This window comes from Furipterus horrens, unplaced genomic scaffold (assembly GCF_987537825.1).
Source record: "Furipterus horrens unplaced genomic scaffold, mFurHor1.1.pri manual_scaffold_2, whole genome shotgun sequence".
Lineage (NCBI taxonomy): Eukaryota > Metazoa > Chordata > Mammalia > Chiroptera > Furipteridae > Furipterus > Furipterus horrens.
In genome coordinates, this window is record NW_028327172.1 from 579,331 (window position 1) to 601,954 (window position 22,624).

Genomic DNA, 22,624 nt, shown 5'->3' on the forward strand with positions numbered 1-22,624 from the left:
CATGGCGGAGTGAGTGACAGGTGAACCGGTCCCCGTGCTGGTGGTCGTGCGTGACGGTGACGTGGTCCCAGAGTGGGCCGGTGCTGAAGGGTGAGACACACGTGAGGTGGAGGTTTTGGCTGTGCTGACGGTGTTGGGGGCTTGGGTGCTTCCAGTGGAGGCCAGTGTCCCTGGTGGTGTTGATGGCGAAGGCCTTGTGCCTGTGACAGGGACGTGTGTGGATGTGCCCGTTGGCCTTGCGGTAGAGGCGTTAGGGGAGTGGGTCTGCCGTTGGGTTGGTGTGATGACTCGGTGAGAAGTAGGGGTGACAGAGGAGGTGGCCGAGTTAGGGACCCGGGTGGATTGAGTGGTCATGGACGGAGATGCAGTTGGGTAGGTAGTGGTGGTCCGGAATGATGTCCCTGTGGGCGGCCGTGTCGAGCGGGCGGTGGTGGACATGGGACCCGTGGGGGCGGAGTGGGTGGTGAAGGGCGTGTGTGGGGTGCTGGGTGTGGCCATGGCGGAGTGAGTGACAGGTGAACCGGTCCCAGTGCTGGTGGTCGTGCGTGACGCTGACGTGGTCCCAGAGTGGGCCGGTGCTGAAGGGTGAGACACACGTGAGGTGGAGGTTTTGGCTGTGCTGACGGTGTTGGGGGCTTGGGTGCTTCCAGTGGAGGCCAGTGTCCCTGGTGGTGTTGATGGCGAAGGCCTTGTGCCTGTGACAGGGACGTGTGTGGATGTGCCCGTTGGCCTTGCGGTAGAGGCGTTAGGGGAGTGGGTCTGCCGTTGGGTTGGTGTGATCACTCGGTGAGAAGTAGGGGTGACAGAGGAGGTGGCCGAGTTAGGGACCCGGGTGGATTGAGTGGTCATGGACGGAGATGCAGTTGGGTAGGTAGTGGTGGTCCGGAATGATGTCCCTGTGGGCGGCCGTGTCGAGCGGGCGGTGGTGGACATGGGACCCGTGGGGGCGGAGTGGGTGGTGAAGGGCGTGTGTGGGGTGCTGCGTGTGGGCATGGCGGAGTGAGTGACAGGTGAACCGGTCCCCGTGCTGGTGGTCGTGCGTGACGGTGACGTGGTCCCAGAGTGGGCCGGTGCTGAAGGGTGAGACACACGTGAGGTGGAGGTTTTGGCTGTGCTGACGGTGTTGGGGGCTTGGGTGCTTCCAGTGGAGGCCAGTGTCCCTGGTGGTGTTGATGGCGAAGGCCTTGTGCCTGTGACAGGGACGTGTGTGGATGTGCCCGTTGGCCTTGCGGTAGAGGCGTTAGGGGAGTGGGTCTGCGGTTGGGTTGGTGTGATCACTCGGTGAGAAGTAGGGGTGACAGAGGAGGTGGCCGAGTTAGGGACCCGGGTGGAGTGAGTGGTCATGGACGGAGATGCAGTTGGGTAGGTAGTGGTGGTCCGGAATGATGTCCCTGTGGGCGGCCGTGTCGAGCGGGCGGTGGTGGACATGGGACCCGTGGGGGCGGAGTGGGTGGTGAAGGGCGTGTGTGGGGTGCTGCGTGTGGGCATGGCGGAGTGAGTGACAGGTGAACCGGTCCCCGTGCTGGTGGTCGTGCGTGACGGTGACGTGGTCCCAGAGTGGGCCGGTGCTGAAGGGTGAGACACACGTGAGGTGGAGGTTTTGGCTGTGCTGACGGTGTTGGGGGCTTGGGTGCTTCCAGTGGAGGCCAGTGTCCCTGGTGGTGTTGATGGCGAAGGCCTTGTGCCTGTGACAGGGACGTGTGTGGATGTGCCCGTTGGCCTTGCGGTAGAGGCGTTAGGGGAGTGGGTCTGCGGTTGGGTTGGTGTGATGACTCGGTGAGAAGTAGGGGTGACAGAGGAGGTGGCCGAGTTAGGGACCCGGGTGGATTGAGTGGTCATGGACGGAGATGCAGTTGGGTAGGTAGTGGTGGTCCGGAATGATGTCCCTGTGGGCGGCCGTGTCGAGCGGGCGGTGGTGGACATGGGACCCGTGGGGGCGGAGTGGGTGGTGAAGGGCGTGTGTGGGGTGCTGGGTGTGGCCATGGCGGAATGAGTGACAGGTGAACCGGTCCCCGTGCTGGTGGTCGTGCGTGACGGTGACGTGGTCCCAGAGTGGGCCGGTGCTGAAGGGTGAGACACACGTGAGGTGGAGGTTTTGGCTGTGCTGACGGTGTTGGGGGCTTGGGTGCTTCCAGTGGAGGCCAGTGTCCCTGGTGGTGTTGATGGCGAAGGCCTTGTGCCTGTGACAGGGACGTGTGTGGATGTGCCCGTTGGCCTTGCGGTAGAGGCGTTAGGGGAGTGGGTCTGCGGTTGGGTTGGTGTGATCACTCGGTGAGAAGTAGGGGTGACAGAGGAGGTGGCCGAGTTAGGGACCCGGGTGGATTGAGTGGTCATGGACGGAGATGCAGTTGGGTAGGTAGTGGTGGTCCGGAATGATGTCCCTGTGGGCGGCCGTGTCGAGCGGGCGGTGGTGGACATGGGACCCGTGGGGGCGGAGTGGGTGGTGAAGGGCGTGTGTGGGGTGCTGCGTGTGGGCATGGCGGAGTGAGTGACAGGTGAACCGGTCCCCGTGCTGGTGGTCGTGCGTGACGGTGACGTGGTCCCAGAGTGGGCCGGTGCTGAAGGGTGAGACACACGTGAGGTGGAGGTTTTGGCTGTGCTGACGGTGTTGGGGGCTTGGGTGCTTCCAGTGGAGGCCAGTGTCCCTGGTGGTGTAGATGGCGAAGGCCTTGTGCCTGTGACAGGGACGTGTGTGGATGTGCCCGTTGGCCTTGCGGTAGAGGCGTTAGGGGAGTGGGTCAGCGGTTGGGTTGGTGTGATCACTCGGTGAGAAGTAGGGGTGACAGAGGAGGTGGCCGAGTTAGGGACCCGGGTGGATTGAGTGGTCATGGACGGAGATGCAGTTGGGTAGGTAGTGGTGGTCCGGAATGATGTCCCTGTGGGCGGCCGTGTCGAGCGGGCGGTGGTGGACATGGGACCCGTGGGGGCGGAGTGGGTGGTGAAGGGCGTGTGTGGGGTGCTGCGTGTGGGCATGGCGGAGTGAGTGACAGGTGAACCGGTCCCCGTGCTGGTGGTCGTGCGTGACGGTGACGTGGTCCCAGAGTGGGCCGGTGCTGAAGGGTGAGACACACGTGAGGTGGAGGTTTTGGCTGTGCTGACGGTGTTGGGGGCTTGGGTGCTTCCAGTGGAGGCCAGTGTCCCTGGTGGTGTTGATGGCGAAGGCCTTGTGCCTGTGACAGGGACGTGTGTGGATGTGCCCGTTGGCCTTGCGGTAGAGGCGTTAGGGGAGTGGGTCTGCGGTTGGGTTGGTGTGATCACTCGGTGAGAAGTAGGGGTGACAGAGGAGGTGGCCGAGTTAGGGACCCGGGTGGATTGAGTGGTCATGGACGGAGATGCAGTTGGGTAGGTAGTGGTGGTCCGGAATGATGTCCCTGTGGGCGGCCGTGTCGAGCGGGCGGTGGTGGACATGGGACCCGTGGGGGCGGAGTGGGTGGTGAAGGGCGTGTGTGGGATGCTGGGCGTGGGCATGGCGGAGTGAGTGACAGGTGAACCGGTCCCAGTGCTGGTGGTCGTGCGTGACGGTGACGTGGTCCCAGAGTGGGCCGGTGCTGAAGGGTGAGACACACGTGAGGTGGAGGTTTTGGCTGTGCTGACGGTGTTGGGGGCTTGGGTGCTTCCAGTGGAGGCCAGTGTCCCTGGTGGTGTTGATGGCGAAGGCCTTGTGCCTGTGACAGGGACGTGTGTGGATGTGCCCGTTGGCCTTGCGGTAGAGGCGTTAGGGGAGTGGGTCTGCGGTTGGGTTGGTGTGATCACTCGGTGAGAAGTAGGGGTGACAGAGGAGGTGGCCGAGTTAGGGACCCGGGTGGAGTGAGTGGTCATGGACGGAGATGCAGTTGGGTAGGTAGTGGTGGTCCGGAATGATGTCCCTGTGGGCGGCCGTGTCGAGCGGGCGGTGGTGGACATGGGACCCGTGGGGGCGGAGTGGGTGGTGAAGGGCGTGTGTGGGGTGCTGGGTGTGAGCATGGCGGAGTGAGTGACAGGTGAACCGGTCCCAGTGCTGGTGGTCGTGCGTGACGGTGACGTGGTCCCAGAGTGGGCCGGTGCTGAAGGGTGAGACACACGTGAGGTGGAGGTTTTGGCTGTGCTGACGGTGTTGGGGGCTTGGGTGCTTCCAGTGGAGGCCAGTGTCCCTGGTGGTGTTGATGGCGAAGGCCTTGTGCCTGTGACAGGGACGTGTGTGGATGTGCCCGTTGGCCTTGCGGTAGAGGCGTTAGGGGAGTGGGTCTGCGGTTGGGTTGGTGTGATCACTCGGTGAGAAGTAGGGGTGACAGAGGAGGTGGCCGAGTTAGGGACCCGGGTGGAGTGAGTGGTCATGGACGGAGATGCAGTTGGGTAGGTAGTGGTGGTCCGGAATGATGTCCCTGTGGGCGGCCGTGTCGAGCGGGCGGTGGTGGACATGGGACCCGTGGGGGCGGAGTGGGTGGTGAAGGGCGTGTGTGGGGTGCTGGGTGTGAGCATGGCGGAGTGAGTGACAGGTGAACCGGTCCCAGTGCTGGTGGTCGTGCGTGACGGTGACGTGGTCCCAGAGTGGGCCGGTGCTGAAGGGTGAGACACACGTGAGGTGGAGGTTTTGGCTGTGCTGACGGTGTTGGGGGCTTGGGTGCTTCCAGTGGAGGCCAGTGTCCCTGGTGGTGTTGATGGCGAAGGCCTTGTGCCTGTGACAGGGACGTGTGTGGATGTGCCCGTTGGCCTTGCGGTAGAGGCGTTAGGGGAGTGGGTCTGCGGTTGGGTTGGTGTGATCACTCGGTGAGAAGTAGGGGTGACAGAGGAGGTGGCCGAGTTAGGGACCCGGGTGGATTGAGTGGTCATGGACGGAGATGCAGTTGGGTAGGTAGTGGTGGTCCGGAATGATGTCCCTGTGGGCGGCCGTGTCGAGCGGGCGGTGGTGGACATGGGACCCGTGGGGGCGGAGTGGGTGGTGAAGGGCGTGTGTGGGATGCTGGGCGTGGGCATGGCGGAGTGAGTGACAGGTGAACCGGTCCCAGTGCTGGTGGTCGTGCGTGACGGTGACGTGGTCCCAGAGTGGGCCGGTGCTGAAGGGTGAGACACACGTGAGGTGGAGGTTTTGGCTGTGCTGACGGTGTTGGGGGCTTGGGTGCTTCCAGTGGAGGCCAGTGTCCCTGGTGGTGTTGATGGCGAAGGCCTTGTGCCTGTGACAGGGACGTGTGTGGATGTGCCCGTTGGCCTTGCGGTAGAGGCGTTAGGGGAGTGGGTCTGCGGTTGGGTTGGTGTGATCACTCGGTGAGAAGTAGGGGTGACAGAGGAGGTGGCCGAGTTAGGGACCCGGGTGGATTGAGTGGTCATGGACGGAGATGCAGTTGGGTAGGTAGTGGTGGTCCGGAATGATGTCCCTGTGGGCGGCCGTGTCGAGCGGGCGGTGGTGGACATGGGACCCGTGGGGGCGGAGTGGGTGGTGAAGGGCGTGTGTGGGGTGCTGGGTGTGAGCATGGCGGAGTGAGTGACAGGTGAACCGGTCCCAGTGCTGGTGGTCGTGCGTGACGGTGACGTGGTCCCAGAGTGGGCCGGTGCTGAAGGGTGAGACACACGTGAGGTGGAGGTTTTGGCTGTGCTGACGGTGTTGGGGGCTTGGGTGCTTCCAGTGGAGGCCAGTGTCCCTGGTGGTGTTGATGGCGAAGGCCTTGTGCCTGTGACAGGGACGTGTGTGGATGTGCCCGTTGGCCTTGCGGTAGAGGCGTTAGGGGAGTGGGTCTGCGGTTGGGTTGGTGTGATCACTCGGTGAGAAGTAGGGGTGACAGAGGAGGTGGCCGAGTTAGGGACCCGGGTGGAGTGAGTGGTCATGGACGGAGATGCAGTTGGGTAGGTAGTGGTGGTCCGGAATGATGTCCCCGTGGGCGGCCGTGTCGAGCGGGCGGTGGTGGACATGGGACCCGTGGGGGCGGAGTGGGTGGTGAAGGGCGTGTGTGGGGTGCTGGGTGTGAGCATGGCGGAGTGAGTGACAGGTGAACCGGTCCCAGTGCTGGTGGTCGTGCGTGACGGTGACGTGGTCCCAGAGTGGGCCGGTGCTGAAGGGTGAGACACACGTGAGGTGGAGGTTTTGGCTGTGCTGACGGTGTTGGGGGCTTGGGTGCTTCCAGTGGAGGCCAGTGTCCCTGGTGGTGTTGATGGCGAAGGCCTTGTGCCTGTGACAGGGACGTGTGTGGATGTGCCCGTTGGCCTTGCGGTAGAGGCGTTAGGGGAGTGGGTCTGCGGTTGGGTTGGTGTGATCACTCGGTGAGAAGTAGGGGTGACAGAGGAGGTGGCCGAGTTAGGGACCCGGGTGGAGTGAGTGGTCATGGACGGAGATGCAGTTGGGTAGGTAGTGGTGGTCCGGAATGATGTCCCCGTGGGCGGCCGTGTCGAGCGGGCGGTGGTGGACATGGGACCCGTGGGGGCGGAGTGGGTGGTGAAGGGCGTGTGTGGGGTGCTGGGTGTGGCCGAGGGGGTCCGTGTGCGTGGGCTCGTGTGCACGGTGCTCTGGGCTGTCGTGCTCTCTGCTGAGCTCGGTGTCCGCGTGTGTCGTGAGTCCTGGCCTGGTGGTGTCCCTGCAGTTCGGTGGTGGGTCGAATGCTCTGTGGGATTATAATGCATAAGTCTGCTCTTACTTTCTCATTTTCACCATGTCCGATGGCCTGTCTTCTCTCCCCACCTCCGGCCGCGTTGGCCTCTCTGCCTGTGGCGTCCTCAGCGCCGAGTGTGACCTCAGTGGCCTCAGCGGCTCCTCTCTGTTGGACTCCCGCCTCACCATGGGATGCTGAGTTTGTGTGCTTCCCATGGAGGCCTGCTCGGCTCCCACCGTTGCTATGCTCAGTGTGGTGACCCCTTTTGTCCTTCCCATGTCCTTAGGGTTTTGGACATGGGACGCTGATGGCAGACCTGAGCCCTGCATTCAGAACCAGTGACGTTGGAAGCCCATTGTCACTGGGCGCGGGCCTCACCTGGGGTGGGCATGACCGTGGCCGTGGTGGAGGGGCGTGTGGGCGCTGTGGCCAGGGAGAAGGACGAGAGAGCGTGGTTAGCTGGTCGGCTCGGCAGGCTGTCCCCTCTGTCGGGCCGGTGGCGTCCCTGCCCGCTGCTCTGAGGCTGAGCTCTTACACGCCGCCTCACCGGGGCTGGGCTGGGCGTGGAGCAGCTGTGCTTTGTCCCCTCTGTGGGGACCCCCAGGTGGGATAGGCTTACTTTTGGGTGGCCCAGGGGAGACCTCTGCTGACGTTGGGGGTGGCCTTGCCGCTGTCGTGCGCGCTGTGGACCGAGCGGTGGACCGCGTGGCTGTGCTGAGGGGCGGCGCCGTGGGCTGCGTCGTGGCCCGCGTCTCAGTTGGTGCCGTGCCTGTGGACCTGGGCGTGGCTGTGGGGGCCCGTGGTGACGTGGCTCGTGTGGTGATGGCGGCGGTCGTTCCAGGTGACTCTGTAAGGAACAGGGCGCAGAACACCCCCGGACCATCTGCTGTTGCCCCCTTTCCCTCCTGAGTCCGCAGCCGTGCCCCACCTGCGCCACAGGAGCCCAGCCAGCTGGGCGCACGCAGGCCCCTCGGAAGGGGCACGCGCCTTCCTCCCGTCACACTCATGTCCTCTCTCTGCTGGCCTGGACGTGGGGGGCCTTGGTGCCTTTTCCAGTGACCACGGGCTCCTTGGGCCACTGGCTGTCCCTTCACCCTTGCTAGCAGGACCCGCGTCCCGTCCCCTCATGGTCCCTGTGCACCTGGAAGGGGGTGCTGCTGTGTGGGGTGGGGTGGGTCACGGAGGGCTGGCGTGTCCTCCCCGCACACGGCACATCCCAAATGCTTTGTAGGGACAGGGTCAGACGGCACGGAATGGCCACATCCTGTGACCAGCTCATCCTTCAAACGCAGCTGCTGTGCCTGACCATCTGCTCTGTAGAGAAGTGGGTGCGCCTGCCCCACGCCCCCACGGAGAGTGTCTGTGATCCTGCACCTGCTGCCGCCGCCATTGTCGGGCCTTACCTCCAGCAGCGCCTGTCCCTGCCTGTGTGGAGGGGGGCGCTGAGGCCGTGGCCGTCGCTGTGGCTGTAGAGCTGATTCTGGGGGTCCCAGGTGTGGGCGGTGAGCTTGTAGAGGGTGCTGTGGAGCTGAGGAGGCCAGTGGTCCTGGGGGTGGCTGTGGTGGGCTTGGCATCTGTGGAGGGCAGATGGGCCATGACTGTGGTACAGTCTGCAGGGAGCGCCCCCCACCCCTTGCCACCTGAGCCTCTGAGCCCGGCAGCACCCCCCGCCCCCAGGCGGACTGAGCCGAAGGCACAGGGGCGAGCTGGTGGCCTCTGGGGCAAAGTGGGTTCCCGTTGGCCGTGCTGTGACAGTGGCCATGCAGTGGGGTCACAGGAGCTGCTGTTGGCTGACCAGGGACTAAGCTTTACTGGGCCCCCCGCTGCTGTCCTGGTCGGCACGACCCCTCCCAGCACAGCCCCGGTGCCCTGCGCCCTGTCCCTCGTGCCAGCCAGTGGCCCTGGGACGGGTACAGGCTGGGCAGACGGTGTCCAGGGAAGAGCCTGGGGGGAGTGCCTGCTTCACCTTGGCACCTGGTGTTCGCGCAATCACCTGTGGGGGGTGGCGGCGGCGGCGTGGGCGGCAGCGCTGCGGGAGGAAGGGTGGGCGGCACTGTCTCCCTGGGCCCACGCGGCCCAGCCCTCGGGGTGTCCCCAAAGCCTGAGTCAAGGGCTCGCCAGAGACAGAGGAGCCCCTCCCTGCTTCTCCACCCTTTTACCCCCATCTCCTCTCCCTCCCAGCACCACCCACTGACCAGGGCGCTGGCCTGGCGGACGGACGCTGCCCGGCGCCCCCCCTTACGGGCGCTCTCCAGGCCAGCGGTCTGTGGACCCCAGGAGGTTCCTGCTCTGCACCCACACATCCCGCAGGCGGGCGGAGCCTGGGCCTGCGTCTGCCCTACGGCTGGGGGCTGGGGGTGGGTGGCTCAGCACCTGGGGAGGGCGGGCCCGATCGCTTTCCCTGGGTCTGCTGTGTGGGGCATGGGGGGTCTCAGTCTGGGCCGGGGGTGCTGGAGAGCTGACCCGAGGCTTGCACAGGGCTGGGTGGGCGTGGGGTTGCCGACCGCACTCACCGCACGGCACGCACGTCCCCTTGTCGTGGTCGAAGTACTCGTCCTGGGAGCAGCTGTAGCAGCCTGGGGGGCGGTGCGGGGAGCGGCCGGGCCTCAGTGCCCGGGGCCTCAGGCCTCGGTCCCCGCCCTCTGTGCGCAGCCAGCCCTGGCCTGCGCCCTGGATCACAAGAGGCAGGTGCCCCCACGTCCCCCATCGCCAGCCACCCCACGCGGCCTCTCACTTCCCCGCCCCCTGTCTTTCCCTGACCTTCCCGCCCCCCTGCCCCCGGCCTGGGAAGCCGTCAGTCCTCTGGGCCCTGCACCTTCGACGTTGGTGTCCGGGAGGCTCTGCAGCTGCTGGGGGCAGAGGCACGGCTGGTAGTGCCACGTGCAGTTGGCCTCCTGCGTGTACCGGAACTGGCTGGCGCCCACCCGCACGTGGGTGTTGTAGAAACCGCAGTAGATGGCTGGGGGGACGGGGGCCTGTCAGGGGCCTTGAGCCTGCGCAGAAGCCTGGGAGGCTCGGGGTCCCCCTGTGGGGTCCCTCTCGGGGTGGCGGGCGGGGCAGAGCCTGCTGCCCGCCCGGGGAGAGGTGCTGCCGCCAGGGCTGCCGGCCGGGGTGTGGGGGGACACTCACGGCAGAAGTCGGGGGTCCTCCAGTCCACGCACACGCCCTTGTCCAGGCAGGCCTGGGCGTAGGCGGCCACGGCGTCACACATGCACTCACAGTCCCCGCTGGTGTCGCACCCGCACGTGTCGTGCACGCAGGCCTCGTAGTAGGGCAGGCGGTACACCTGCGGGAGCCAGCGCTCAGTGCCGTGGCCCGCCCGCCCCGTCAGGCCCGAGCCCGCGGCCCGCGGCGCCGCCCACCTGGCCGTGGCAGGCGGCGAAGGTCTGGCTGTTGATGATGCCGCACTTGCGCTCAGCCCAGGCGCGGCGGAAGGCGTTGACGCTGCAGGGCTCCCGCACCAGCCTGGCGTCCCCGCACAGCGGGCTCTCCTTCCACGAGTTCACGAAGTCCAGCTCGCTGGACGCCACGTAGCTGCTGCGCGTCTCGAAGTCGTCCTTCGCGTTCCCGTTGTAGTTGCCACACAAGCCGCACAGGGCGTCCTGCGGGGGCCGGTGTCAGGCGGTGGGCGCTGCCTCTCCCCCACGGCTGGGCCCAGGCGCGGTACCGGGTGGGCAGCGCTGCCCCTCCCCCACGCGGGCCAGGCGCGCGGTACCTGTGCGGCCCGCGAGATCTTGATGGTGACAGTCATGTGCTTGTTCCAGACGAGGGTCAGGTTGTATCTGCTGCCCACGGTGACGTCCAGCAGCAGGTGCAGGGAGCCCGCCTTGACCCGGAAGTGCACGCGGGGCTCGGCCCCGCTGACCGTGTAGTTCCTGCCCGCCAGCAGGATGGACAGGCCCTGTGGGCGCGACGTCACCTGCTGCCCGCCTGCCCCAGGCTGGGCTGCCCAAAGCCGCCAGCTCTGCCTCCCCACCCTGCTCTCCGGGCAGGGTGCCCGCGTCCGTTAAGGACACGTGCGGGCCCACGCCTGCTGAGGGCCAGCGCTGGGCTGGGGCCTGCCCTGCGCAGAAGGTTCCAGAACATCATGGGTCCCGTGCTGAGTCATGCTTCTGGGAGAACTCCCCCTCCTCCCCACCGGCTGTTCAGCTCTGAGAGACGCTGCTGCCCGTTGCGAGCAGCCAGCGGCCCAGAGAGGCTGCGACGCAGGGACCCCCACCCGGCCCGCTCACCCCGAGGGAGACTCTGATGGCCCGGGAGCAGGTGAGGCCCGACTTCCCGCACACGACGTTCTCTGTCAGGATCTTGAAGCTGGGCTGGGAGTCACTGGGGCCGCAGCCGTCCTGGGGGGAGGGAGCGCCCGGGTAGAGGCCGCCAGGAGCTTCCTGCACCCCCAGGGTCCCCCGTGGCCCCCCGGCGTCCCTGCCCCCACAGCCTCACCGTGGCCAGGATGTACTCGCAGTCGCCCTCGAACACGAAGCGCTGCCCGTCGAAGGTGATCACGTGGCCCTCGCCGTAGAGGGTGCAGGTGGACGAGCAGCGGGCGCTCTGCTGGCACGTCCACCGCCCCCTCGAGCAGGTGCTGCGGAGGGGCCAGTGCTTGGGCTCTGAGAGGCCCGGGCCACACGCCCCCACAGGGTGCTGGTTCCCGGCCGGGGCCCCTGGGGCTGCGGGGGGTGCGGTGCTTACCAGGTCTTACAGTCAGTGTGGAGCTCAGCGCCCCGGGGGTAGGCGGCCCCCGCAAACTCGCACGGGCACTCCTCAGGGGGCACGCACTGCCCGCTGGTGTTCTCGTAGAGACCCGCCGCGCAGACGCAGCCGGGCTCGCACTTGGTGGGCACCTGCCGGGAGGAGGGTCAGCGGCCCTGGGCGCGGGGCCCCGCTGTGGGCCCTTGGCGACACCCCCATGTTCCTTCCAGGCCTCCGCCTGCGCCCACCCTGCCCTGGGCCCCTCTCTCAGCGGAGCCGCCCCCTCAGGGAAGGTTCTGGCACCTCTGGGCCTCACGGCTGAGCTGTTGGATCCCCTCCTCCCCTCCTCACGTTGGGGGCTCCAGCCCGCAGGAGGAGCACACAGCCCTCCAGACGCCCGGCCTCCCGGCCCCACTGGCTGCACTTCCCGTGGGAGGACAGGGATGGCTGACGGCTGGGCCCTGACTCCCCTGGGAGTCCCTGGCCAGAGAGAGGCCCTGCAGCAGCGACTGCAGGAGTGGGGGTGCCCTGCCCCGCGCGCCCCCGGCCTTACGCAAGGGGTGTCTGTGGCCAGCATCTGGCACGTGGGGGCACAGGCTGCCCCAAACTTGTTCTCCGAGGACTGGCTGCAGGACTGGAACATCTTGGGGGCCGCGCAGGATGCTGGGGGAGGAGGGGCAGGGTGAGGCGGGATTGGCGGAGGCCGGGGCTCCTCGCGGTCCAGGCCCACCGCCTCAGCCGCGCACGTACCCAGGAGCATCTGTGGCTGCCCGGGGCAGCTCAGCCGCCCGTTCATGCAGTAGCTGCAAGAGAGGCCGTGTGAGGGGCGGCCCTGGGGCAGGGCCAGCCGCAGCCCCCACCCCCGCCCCGGGCCCCTCACACACCAGATGACACCGTTCACCGCGGTGGACTGGCCGGCCAGGACGAGCCTGTGGCCGTCCAGGAGGCAGGGGCACTGGGCCTTGCGCACACACTCGGCCTTGTGGTTGAGGTAGGTGCCCTCCGGGCAGTTGCAGCCTTCCACGGGGACCGCGCTGGGGTGGCACTCGGCAGCGCGGTCGGACAGGGAGAGGCACGTGCGGCCGCAGGCCCGGCTGTCGTAGCTGAACGTCTGGTTGCCCCTGCAGGGGGTGGCTGTGGGGCACCCGGGCGTCAGGTCCCCGAGAACGGCCGGCCCCCGTGGCGACCCTGCCCTCCGCCAGGCCACGGGACCCCCGCTGCGCCCCCTCCGGCTTCACGCACTGCAGTTGTCCACGCTGCTCCTCCAGCCCCAGAGCATGACGCCCCGTGCGGCGCACATGTGGGCGTAGTCCCCAAGCGCGGCACAGATGTGCGGGAAGGTCTCCTCGTAGTTGCAGGCCTGGTACACACACCTCTGCGGGCAGACAGTGGCGTGGGTGCCCGCCCTCCCGCTGCCCCGCCCCGAGGAGCCCCGCCGCAGCCCTCCTCGCCCACAGGCCCCGCCCACCTTGTAGAACGGCCTGGGGTTCACCGCGGCGTGGCACTTCTCAAACACAGTGCCCTTGTTCACCAGCACCGCGCAGTGGGTCTCCGCGCACACCTCTGTGGGGACAGGCTCCCGTGGGTCCCCTGCCCGCCCGGCGTGGGCCTCCCGCCCACTCCACGGCCCCCAGGGGCTGGACACTCACTGTTGAGCTGGCTCATGGAGCAGGGGTCGGTCTCGCGCTCCAGGGCGGCCGGGCAGTTCCCGGCCCGCCAGGAGTCCGCGAAGAGCGAGGCGGTGCCCTCAGCGACCCCCATGCTGCTCGTGAGGTCGTCTGTTGTGTCCCCGTTGAAGTTGCCGCAGAGCCCTGAGCCGGCCGGGCTGTGAGCGTGGGCCGGCCTGCGTCCCGCCCTGCCCTGCACCCCCCTAACCGTGCCCCGGGCGAGGGGCCAGCACCCTCGGGAGGGCCGGCCCCTGGGCGCCGCTGGACCTGCCGCGTCCCTTTGCTCCTGGCGCAGTCAAGCCAGGCGGGGCTGTGGCTGCCAGTCTGGCCCTGGGCCAGCGGGGGCGGGACTCACCTCGGGTCTGGCCTCTGAACTGGGGCCCGACTGTGACGTACGCCTGGAACACGGGCTGCAGCTGGACGACGAGCTCCAGCCCGAAGGTGGTGGCCATCTGGAGGTGGGTGGACGTCTGCCTGAAGATCGTGATGTTGCCTGGGGGGGACAGGGGCTCAGCGGGCAGCCTGTTCTGGGGCCGGCCCTGGGGCCCGGGTGGCGGCTGCCCACGCACCAGTCTTGTACGGCAGCCACTTGGTGTCTCCGTTGTTGGTGATCACCTCATCCTGGGAAATCACGATTTTGTCCTGGAGGGAGGTGGGCCGAGTCACTGGGGTGCCAGGAGGGTAGGGAGGGGTCCCCTGACCGTGGGCCAGGCGCGGGGGGAGCAGCAGGAGGGGACGCAGCGGGGACGCACGTCTGCCGGGGGCCAGGGTGGGCGCGGAGCTGCAGGCGGGTGGCCTCACCTGGCTGGACGTGTAGATGAGCGCCACCAGGGAGGTCTCCGAGTGCGAGTACCCAGACTTGTCGTACACGGCCATGAGGGAACCCCCGTCGGGGAGCTGCGGGCTCTGGGGCGGAGGGGTCAGGGAGTTCAGAGGGCTGGGCTGGTTGGGCCCCTCCTGGCAGGACCCCTGGGCGAGTCCCTGGGGTGGGCCTCTCCCACCTGGAGGAGGATGTAGGTGCACGTCCCGTGGAAGCGGTAGGGCCTGGCGTCGAACGTGGTCACAAAGGAGCCACCTTCCAGGGCGCAGCGCTGAGGGCAGGGCCGCTCCTCACATTTCCAGCGTCCCATGGTGCACTGGCTGTGGGTGGGGAGGGTGACTCAGAGTGGTGGGGCCAAATGGCACCCTAGGGTGCTTGGGCCAGCATAGCTGGCTGCCTCCAGGGCTGAGGCTGCCCCCTGATCCCCGCGACACTCACCAGGTGCGGCAGGCATCCGTGGTGACCTCCCCGGGAGCGTAGGTCACGCCGCCCAGTGTGCAGGGGCACTGGGCGATGGGCACGCAGGTGAGGCTTTTGGAAACATCATCCAGAACCGTACCTGCCGAGAGGGGCTCTCTGGGCTGTGTGTCCTGCCGTCCCCGTCTCATCTCCGTCCTCACACCTGCGTGCGCAGGCCCGGGGCTGCTCCCCACGAGCACAGGCCTAGCTCTGGTCTGGCTCAGGGCCCACCTCCTCCCGGCTGCCCCGCGGACACCGCCTCACTGCCCCGTGAATTTGCACATGCGACCGTGAGCACACTTTGGGGGTGGCAGGCGGTCCTGGTCCCCGTGTTCCAGGCGGGGCACCGTTCTGGCGGGTGGGGGCTGATGCCCGGCCTTAGGCTCATCGGGAGGGGACTCGCGGGGAGCGGCACCTCACCTTCCGGGCAGAAGCAGCCGAAGGTGCAGAAGCTGGTGCAGCTGTGCCGTGGGTTGGAGCAGGTCCTGACGCAGGGCTCGCCACACTCCTGGTACACCTGGTTGGCCGGGCACGGGCCCAGGACTGCGGGTACACGGGCCCTGGTGAGAAGGCGGGAGCCGCGGCCTGCCCTGCAGCAACCCCCCCCAGGTCTCCCGTCCCGTGGAGGAGGCGGCCTTCAGTGCCCTGCGCCAGCCCCCGCCGCAGCCCTGCCCGGGACTCACAGCAGAGGCCCGGGCGCCGCCACTGGCTGACAGGCTGGCCAGCCAGGCTGCACTGGCGCGAGTACTCAGACAGGGTGGCGCAGCTGCAGCTCTGCTGGCCCGGCCGGGCACACGCGGCCAGGTCCGCCTGGCAGCTCCGCAGGAACGGCTCCTTGGGCACGTTGCACTTGGGGGCCACCTGGGTCAGCAGCTGGACGCAGGTCTGGGCCTGGGCAGAGGGCCGCTCGGTCACGGCGGGCAGGCCACGCCCCACACCCCGGGTTGGGACCCAGGAGGCCGCAGCTGGCCCCACCGTGGCTGAGGGGCGCTTCACGTACATGCTCAGCCCGCAGGACCCGGGGGCTGGGCACGGCCTCGTGGGCGCAGACCTCGTTGGGGTCGTCCAGCTTCTGCAGGGCCGCGTACCTGTGGGGCTCCAGGAGCTTGCCTGCGGAGGGGCGGCCCGGGTCAGCGCCGTGGGGCCGGCCGCCCAGGGGCCCGGGCCCGCCCGCACCTACCGTTCTCGCTCAGGAACTCGTTGGTCTCCTCGCCGTCGTAGTTCCCGCAGAGCCCGCACAGCCGGCCCATGTGCTTGTCCTCCACCAGGACCTGGGGGGCGGGTGGCACGCGGGGCGTGAGCGGCACGGCCGGGGCACCCAGGGCCCTCGCCCCAAGGCGGAGGCCGCTCGTGCCTGCTCCAGGGTCCCAGGACGCCCCCCGTGTGGGCTGTGACTGCCCCCCTTGCCCTTCCCTGGGGACCCTTTTCGCGCGGGACGGTCCTCATCTTCAAGAGGGGAAAGAGCCGCCAGCAAAGCCCAGGCCCATCCGGCCCCCGGCCGGGGTCAGCGCCACACTGCAGGCGCTGGCTGGGGGGCTGGAGAGATGTCCACCCCACAGAGGGTGGCCCCAGCTCGGCCCGCCAGCCTGCCGGCCCCCAGGGGTGCCCTCACCAGGAGGTGGGCGCCCGGGCCCCAGATGACCACCAGCTCCAGCTCCAGCTGCTTGGCCACCAGCTGCACGCTCTGGCCGAAGGGGCTGATGTGGAGCCCGCTGCTGGTGTAGGGCAGGCTGACGACGCTGTAGGGTGACAGCGGTCAGTGGCGGCCCGCTGGCCGCTCCCTCGGCACCCCCAGGCGGCCGCCACACAGCCTACCCCACATCTTTGATGGAGACAGCCCCGTGCTGCATGGTGACCACAGAGGTCGCGAGCTCCACAATGACCCGGGAGACGCTGCCGCTGGCTTCTCGCCGTAGCTGGACGCTGAAGGGGGCCACGGTGTCCTTGCAGACAGCCGCAAAGACGTAGTTGCAGGTCCCCTCGAAGTCATACACGTGGCCGTCGAAGGTGGAGAAGTGGCCGGCCCCCCATGTGGAGCACCAGCCCCTGCCCGGAGCTGCGGGGAGTCGGTGGTGTCGCGGGGCTCTGTCCCCCCACTGGCGCGGCGGGTTTGGGGTGGCCTGGCCGCATGAGCCGGGCCCCTGGGGAGCCCGTACTCAGCGACAAGTGCCATCCACCTTCCAGGCCCTCCTGGGTGGGGGGAGTGAGGCCCCACCCCCATGCCCAGAGCTGGGGTCTGCCTCCTGCGACCCCCGGTGGGGGTCAGTGTGTTACCAGCCCTGGGGGCTGTAGAACTCCACGCTACAGCCCAGCCCCCGCCCCATGGGAGCACCCCCCCCCCCCCCGGCAACACAAGCTGGTCTCCCCGGGGGAGCAGCTGGCGGAGGCCCTCCCGTGGCTGGTGCCCCTTGTGGAAAGCCCAGGCCACAGCCTCCTGTGGCAGGGCGGTGGCCCTACCTGTCTGTGATGAGTCCTTCAGCCTCTGGAGGCCCGGGTGGGCAAAGGAGGTGTCGTTCAGACCTGCGTGGACAGGGCCCATGGTCAGTGCTGGGACCGGCCACCTCTGCTGCAGGGCACGGCCCACCCCCAGGCGTGCAGAGCTGAGCTGTGAGCAGGACCCAGGGCTGGGCAGGGCCCCACGCTGGCCGCAGAGCCCAGCCCCTGGTGCGCTCTTCACACCTCCGACTTCTCCCGTTCGCCCGCTCGTCCACCCTTTCCCTCCCTAGTTCCGCACGTCTGCGTGGAGTGAGCACCCATCGCGTGCCTGTCACCCGCTGGATACGGGAGACACAGTGGGGCCGGGGACACGGCCCCCGAGAGGCCCCAAGGAAGGTGAGGCGCACATGCCCGCACGCAGGCCCTGGGCAGTGTGCACGGCCTGAGGGGTTGGATGGCAGCCCAGGTCTCGCCGGGAGGACAGGGGGCCAGGGCCGATGGGTCGCCAACACAACGCCAGCCTCCCCTGGTGCCCTCTGGCCTCAGGGCCTCTGCTGGCCTGCCCGCCGGGCGCCCGTGGTGCACTCTCGGACGCGCCAGGCCCTCGGGTTCCCGGGAGCCCCGAGGGCAGGGCAGACGCAGCCGTGGGGTAAATGGGCTGTCTGCCCGGCTGGCTGTGGGCTGGCTCCTGCATGGATCTTGGGTGGGGGGGCGGTAGGCGGCTGTGGGGAGGTGAGGGGGCGCCCTGAGCTCCGCAGGGCCGTGTCTGTGGGCAGGTGGGAAGCGGGGAAGCAGGGGAGGAGCCCTGTGGGGCGGGACCCCTCTGGCTGCACTGTGTTCCCAGCGCGGCCCACCGGTCTCCCTCTGAGACCCTGCTTTTCTTCCCCCACCCGCCAGCCCCTCAGAGAACCCTGGGCCGTGGTGACCGTTGCCACAGAAACGCCCAGGCCACGTGGTCCCAGTGGTGCAGGGCCAGGACCCAGCTTCCCGCGGGCGGTGACCCCGGCCCCGCCGGCCCCACAGGGCACTGACCAGGCAGGGCGGCGCCTCAGCTCCCAGCCAAGGCCTCACAGAACCCCGGCAGCCCCCTGCCCTCCCCTCTGCTCCGTCCCACCCTGGCCAGAGGCCTCCGGCTCTGTCTGAACTGTGACCTGCCCCCACCCCCCACGCCTTGGCAGCGAGGGCTCCTTGGATGAGGACCCGGCTGTGCTTCCCCCCGAGGTCGGAGCAGGCGCCGGCCCGGCAGCCCCCAGGCCCCGCGCAGCCATGCGGCGGCCAGAGCACTCGCTGTTCCTCCCGCACGCTTGGCGGCCTCACCCGCCCCTGCATGTTCCAGCTTAACTCTGGCCCGGCAGGGGCCCCCTTCCCGGCCGCACAGCCGCTGGCCCCCAAGACCCTGGCATCACACCTCATGCCTCTGGTCCTGGGGGGCAGGGCGCCCTGCTCCCTCCGTCCTGGGCCAGCAGAGGCGGCGCCGAGAGATCTGCGGACGACAGCCTGGACCCTCTCGGCTCCCCAGAGCTGCGGGCACGCCTCCTGCCCACTGCCCCCCCTCTTCTGGGTTCAGGTCAGGGAGGTGGCCTCAGCTGGGCCGGGGTCCTGAGTGCACAGACCTGCCCCCGGCGGTAACGGTGTGTCTGGGGGACGGGGGAGCCGAGTGGGCCCCGGGGAGACCGGCTGGCTGGTGTCTGCAGCGCGCCCTGCACCTGGGCCCGCTCCTGGGCTCCCCGGGGAGGTTGGTGGGGATACGCGGCCACCAGGGAGGGGACAGTAGGCCAAGGACTAAGGGGAGCGGAGGGGTGAGTCCCTCCGGGCTCTCGGCAGGCAGAGAGGACACGGGGCCTGGGGCCTGCGGCCAGTGAGGAGGGTCTTCCCCCAGGCCCCCTCACCCCTCAGTTACCCTTCCCAGGGTCGGGCCCTATGGCATTGGCGGTGCCAGGTGTTGAGCAGAAGGAACGGGGACAAGGGTGGCAGGGAGAAGGAAGGGGACCCATGGGTGAGACTGGGTAGGCTCGTGGTGGCCACTGAGGGATGTTGCCCCCACTTCCAGGGGTGAGTAAACTGAGGCCCAGCGCCTACCGAGCCATCACCCTTCACAGCCGGGACCCATGGAACCAGGACTCCACCAGGGTTTTGTGGCCCCAATGCCCCACATCACTGTGGCCGCCCCGGGGACCCCTGGCGACCTCTCAGGACCCATGGCCCAGTGGGAGATGGGAGTGCCCGCTCCAGCTGAGCCCCAGCCTCGTCCACTCAGCATGAACTCTGACACTGGCTATTGTGGAGGAGACTGCGTTCCCCTGGGACCCCTGCCTGCCGCAGCCCCGAGTCCGTTCCCCCGGGCACGTGGTCTCTGCACCCTCTGACCCTCACTAGCTGGCTGCCCCGGGCCTTGGCCAGTGCCCAGCGGCCAGAGAGGGGAGGGCCGCCCATCCATCCACATCCTCGTGGCCAGTCCGCCTCCAGCCAAGTCGGAGAGCCGGGCAGCTGGGCAGGCTTTCCCGTGCCCAGGGGCCTCCAGGGCACCTGGCCATCCCTGTGGGCAAGGCCCGCAGGCCCCCACTCACCAGCGCAGAGCAGGGCCCCCCCGCAGCACAGGAGCAGCAGCAGCCGAGGCCCCAGCATGGTGCCTGGAGAAGGAAGGTCACTGCCGGACCCGGCCCCTCCCAGCGCGCGACCCCGGGCGAGCTTGCTGCACCTGTGCAGCTGAGTGGACGGCCCCAGACGTCTCATATAGGGGCCGCGGGCCCCGCCCCTGCGTGCCCACCCACGCCCCGCGCTCCAGCCCTGCAACAGCCTCCGCCAGCCAGGCACAGCGGTGGCCAAACAGGATCTCGGGCGCTGCTTTATCAGGACTTGGACGTCTTGGGAAAAGTTTTCCCATTATCGCTCGCTTCCGAGCAGGGGGGCTGGTGCCCGCCATCCGGGGCCTGCAAACACCTCCCCTGTTTGCTGAGAGCACGGGGGCCACTCTGGGAGATGCTTCCGGGGGGCAGTTCTGGGGCTCAGCAGGGGCACTGCCAACCACAGCTTGGGAGCCAGGAGGGGACTTGTCCAGGGTGCCCCACTGCCTCAAAGTGCTAGCACAGCTCCTGGGGTTCTAACCCCCAGACCTCGGGACCCCCAAATGGCACCAGCATGCCGGGCCCCACCCCCAGCCTAGGAAGAAAGGCCACTCAGAGGAGAAGGTCTCAGCCTGCCCTTCGGGTTGGGGTCCCAGGAGCAAGGCCATCACGGCCTGGCAGCCGGCCATGGGGCTCAGGCCACAACAGCCTGGAGGGCAACACCACGTGCCGGGTGCAGGGGCCCTTCAGGGAGGCCCCTCCCCAGCCAGTCTCCTGGGACTTTGGGTCCTGGGGGGTGGTCATGCCACACCCCAGGGGCCACCACTTCCAGCTTCTGGCCCCACAGCTCTGAGCTCCTTGACGCACAGGAGCAGCATCAGGTGGCCTTGGGGGGCCGCCCATCTGGGGGCACCCCCATGGGGCTGTGCAGGCTCAGGGTGCAGGCCCCCCAGCCCCCAGAAAGGACACTGTGGCCGCTGGGGGCAGGGTGTCTGTGGGTAGGACAAGGGTCATGGGTATTTGGGTCCTCGGTGGGTCCCTCTCTCAGCTGGGGAACAGGGTGGGTCTGGCTTCTCTCCACACAGGAACTCGGGGCCTGGCTCAGGGGATCCCCCTTTTCAAGGGTGGCTCTGGCCCCACAGAGACATCGTGGGAGATGTCTGGGTTGCCGGCCGAGCCCAGGCCTGGGCTCCTGTGTGGGGCTGCACCCCGGGTCCAGTGGTCTGGCTCTGGCTGCCCCTACCCCCACCCAGGGGCCCAGCCACATAAATGCAGGAGATGCCCCCTGTTTACCTGAAGTAAACTGTAGTTTTGGTAGAAAACTGTCCTCACAGAAGCTGCTCTTAGTGAGCTGCTGGCCCTCAGGGGGGGCCCCTCAGTGCTGCCAGGTCCTTCCTCCTCGAGCTTGAGCGGCCCCCCCACCCAGGCGGGACGAGAGGCTGGAGCCATTGCAGAACTGGGGTCCCGGGCGCCCTCCTGGGCTCGCTGCAGCCAGGGGTGGTGCCGGGGGCTTCCTGGGGGCCCCCTGTCTCTTGGAGAGCTCCCGTGGCCATTGGGGCTCCCAAAGCTCCAGAGGCAGCGGCCGGGCCGGGTCCCACAGGAAAGGGTGGGCGCTCGTGTGTGGGGCTGTGGGGAGGTGACATGCCAGGCTTCGGGACAGGCAGGGCGTCCAGGGGAGCAGAACCCTGGTGGGGCCGCCTATGGGTACTGGGCCTGTGCTCTGAGGCTGCCTGGGGTGCAGCCCGGCACATGGAGCCACAGGGCCTGGGTGCAGCCTGAGGTGGCGGGCAAGGCTGTCCCCTGGGGTCCCTGTGCCTGGGCTGGGCCTGTGCTCTGGTGGCCCACGGTGCGGGTCCCCAGCAGCTTCACCCGCCGCCCAACCATGGGCCTGCCTGTGTCCACCCTCAGGAACCCACCCCAAAGCCCTGGCATGGCTCCTCTCTCCCACTGTCGCCCTCTGTCCGTTCTTTACTCAGCGCCCTGGATCGAGGGCCACAGGGTCTCCCAGCAGTGCCTTCCCGCCGTGGGGGTGCATCTGCCTGGTCTGTGGGTGCTCAGCCCCTGGAGGGCACAGCAGGAGTAGGTGAGGAGGGAGCGAACTGTGGGCCCAGGACACTCCTGGGTCACTGACTGCAGGGCCTGGGGAGGGGGCGTGGGCTTGTGGCTGGCAGGGGTCCCTGTGGTGGGGTCTCCAGCGCCACCTCCTGCAGCTTGAGGGACACAGGTGTGACCCTGGCAGAGGTTCGAATGCCACCGGGATTCACTGCCCACAGAGCTTGTGTGTGTGTAGGTGTGTGTATGAACATGTGTGTGTATGCACTGTTATGCGCCATGTGTACGTGCATGTGTATCTGTGCTGTGTGCGCCCGGTGTGACGTGTATGCCAGGTGTGCAATTGTGAGCACATGTGTACCTGTGTTGCACATGCACTGTGTGTGCACATGTGTGTGCACACCTCTGTGCTGAGTGCGCATGCACATGTGTATACCTGTGCCCATGTGTGTGCTGCATGTGTATCTGCCATGTGCGCCATGCATGTGCCACACATGCATGTGCGCATGTATCTGTGCTCTGTGTGCGTGTGTGCATGTGCATCTGCATGTGCCTGTATATCTGTGTGTGCTGTGCATGTGCCTGTGTGTACCTCTGTGCCATGTGGGAGCATGTGCGCATGTGCCCCTCTGTGCTGTGTGAACACACCATGTGTGAACAGTGCACATGTAGCGCTGTGAGCTGTGTGTGCCATGCATGTGCACACATACCTCTGTGTGTGCAGCAGGCAGACACATGTAGGCATGCCTGTGCACGTGTGTGGCATCTGTGTGCGAGTGTGAGATGTGGTTTGAGTTTCCTGGAAAAACTGCACTGTGTGTTCCAGGATCCGTGACCGCAGGGCCGCGGGGCCTCGGGCGCTGTGGCTGGCAGACGGCTTAGCAGGGTGGGGGCTCCGGGGCTGCAGGGGGCAGGGGAGGGGCATCACGGGAAACCACGGAGAATGGCGTGTCTGCGGCTGACCTGGGAGCACTCCAACGCGCCGAGCAAACAGTGGGGAGATAAGAATGTGTGCAACCATTGTTCATCGTGGTCTCAGCGATAAGAGCACGTCCCGCCGCCGGCCTTGGGAAGCGGAACCTGCGGCCGGACAAGGGGCGATTGTGCGCCCTCACGCCCCGCCCCCCCCCCCCCCCCCCCCCCCCGCTCAGACCCCTGCCGGGCCCTCTGTGGGCGTGGCTGCCTGGAGCAGCACCGTCACCTGGGCAGGCTGGCTGTGAGGCGGGGAGCCCTTTGGGCCCCGAGGCCTGGCCCAGCCTCGGACCCAGTGACCAGGGGAAGGGCCCCCACACTGCTTGCTGCTTCCTGACTTGATGGGGAGGTTGGCGCTGTGCCCTCAGCCATGGCTGCCGGGCTACTCTGACCTGCCCTTCACTGGGG

At 67.9% G+C, this 22,624-nt stretch overlaps 2 protein-coding genes across 2 annotated transcripts; both read right to left on the reverse strand.

The window, feature by feature from the left end:
• Positions 1-27: 27 nt before the first annotated feature.
• Positions 28-6,378, reverse strand: LOC150017321 (uncharacterized; the record flags this gene model as incomplete). Its single annotated transcript, XM_090291644.1, has 1 exon — positions 28-6,378. A coding segment is annotated over exon 1 (6,351 nt), but the record flags the coding sequence as incomplete, so codon positions are not given.
• A 3,157-nt stretch (positions 6,379-9,535) lies between these two features.
• Positions 9,536-19,551, reverse strand: LOC150017322 (mucin-6-like). Its single transcript, XM_090291654.1, has 27 exons — positions 19,396-19,551; positions 19,196-19,334; positions 16,650-16,712; positions 16,008-16,248; positions 15,805-15,931; positions 15,373-15,463; positions 15,193-15,302; positions 14,876-15,083; positions 14,613-14,735; positions 14,172-14,292; positions 13,915-14,053; positions 13,715-13,819; positions 13,483-13,555; positions 13,269-13,406; positions 12,896-13,057; positions 12,715-12,809; positions 12,489-12,621; positions 12,131-12,380; positions 11,997-12,049; positions 11,800-11,909; positions 11,247-11,398; positions 10,998-11,139; positions 10,790-10,900; positions 10,273-10,458; positions 9,920-10,159; positions 9,687-9,843; positions 9,536-9,582 (listed from the first exon to the last, which is right to left on the reverse strand). The coding sequence occupies exons 1-27, from the start codon at positions 19,549-19,551 to the stop codon at positions 9,536-9,538; spliced, it is 3,672 nt and encodes a 1,223-aa protein (XP_090147780.1).
• Between the last annotated feature and the right edge of the window lie 3,073 nt (positions 19,552-22,624).

Excerpts from the sequence above, each read along its gene's own strand:
- LOC150017322 (XM_090291654.1), bottom strand. The coding sequence starts at position 19,551 with ATGGCGGGCACCAGCCCCCCTGCTCGGAAGCGAGCGATAATGGGAAAA. Across the intron at positions 11,399-11,799 it reads TGGCCACAGACACCCCTTGC|GTGCCCACCAAGTGCGAGCC; the intron begins GTAAGGCCGGGG and ends TCCTCCCGGCAG. Across the intron at positions 9,844-9,919 it reads TCGCCGCCTGCCACGGCCAG|GTGTACCGCCTGCCCTACTA; the intron begins GTGGGCGGCGCC and ends TGGCTCCCGCAG.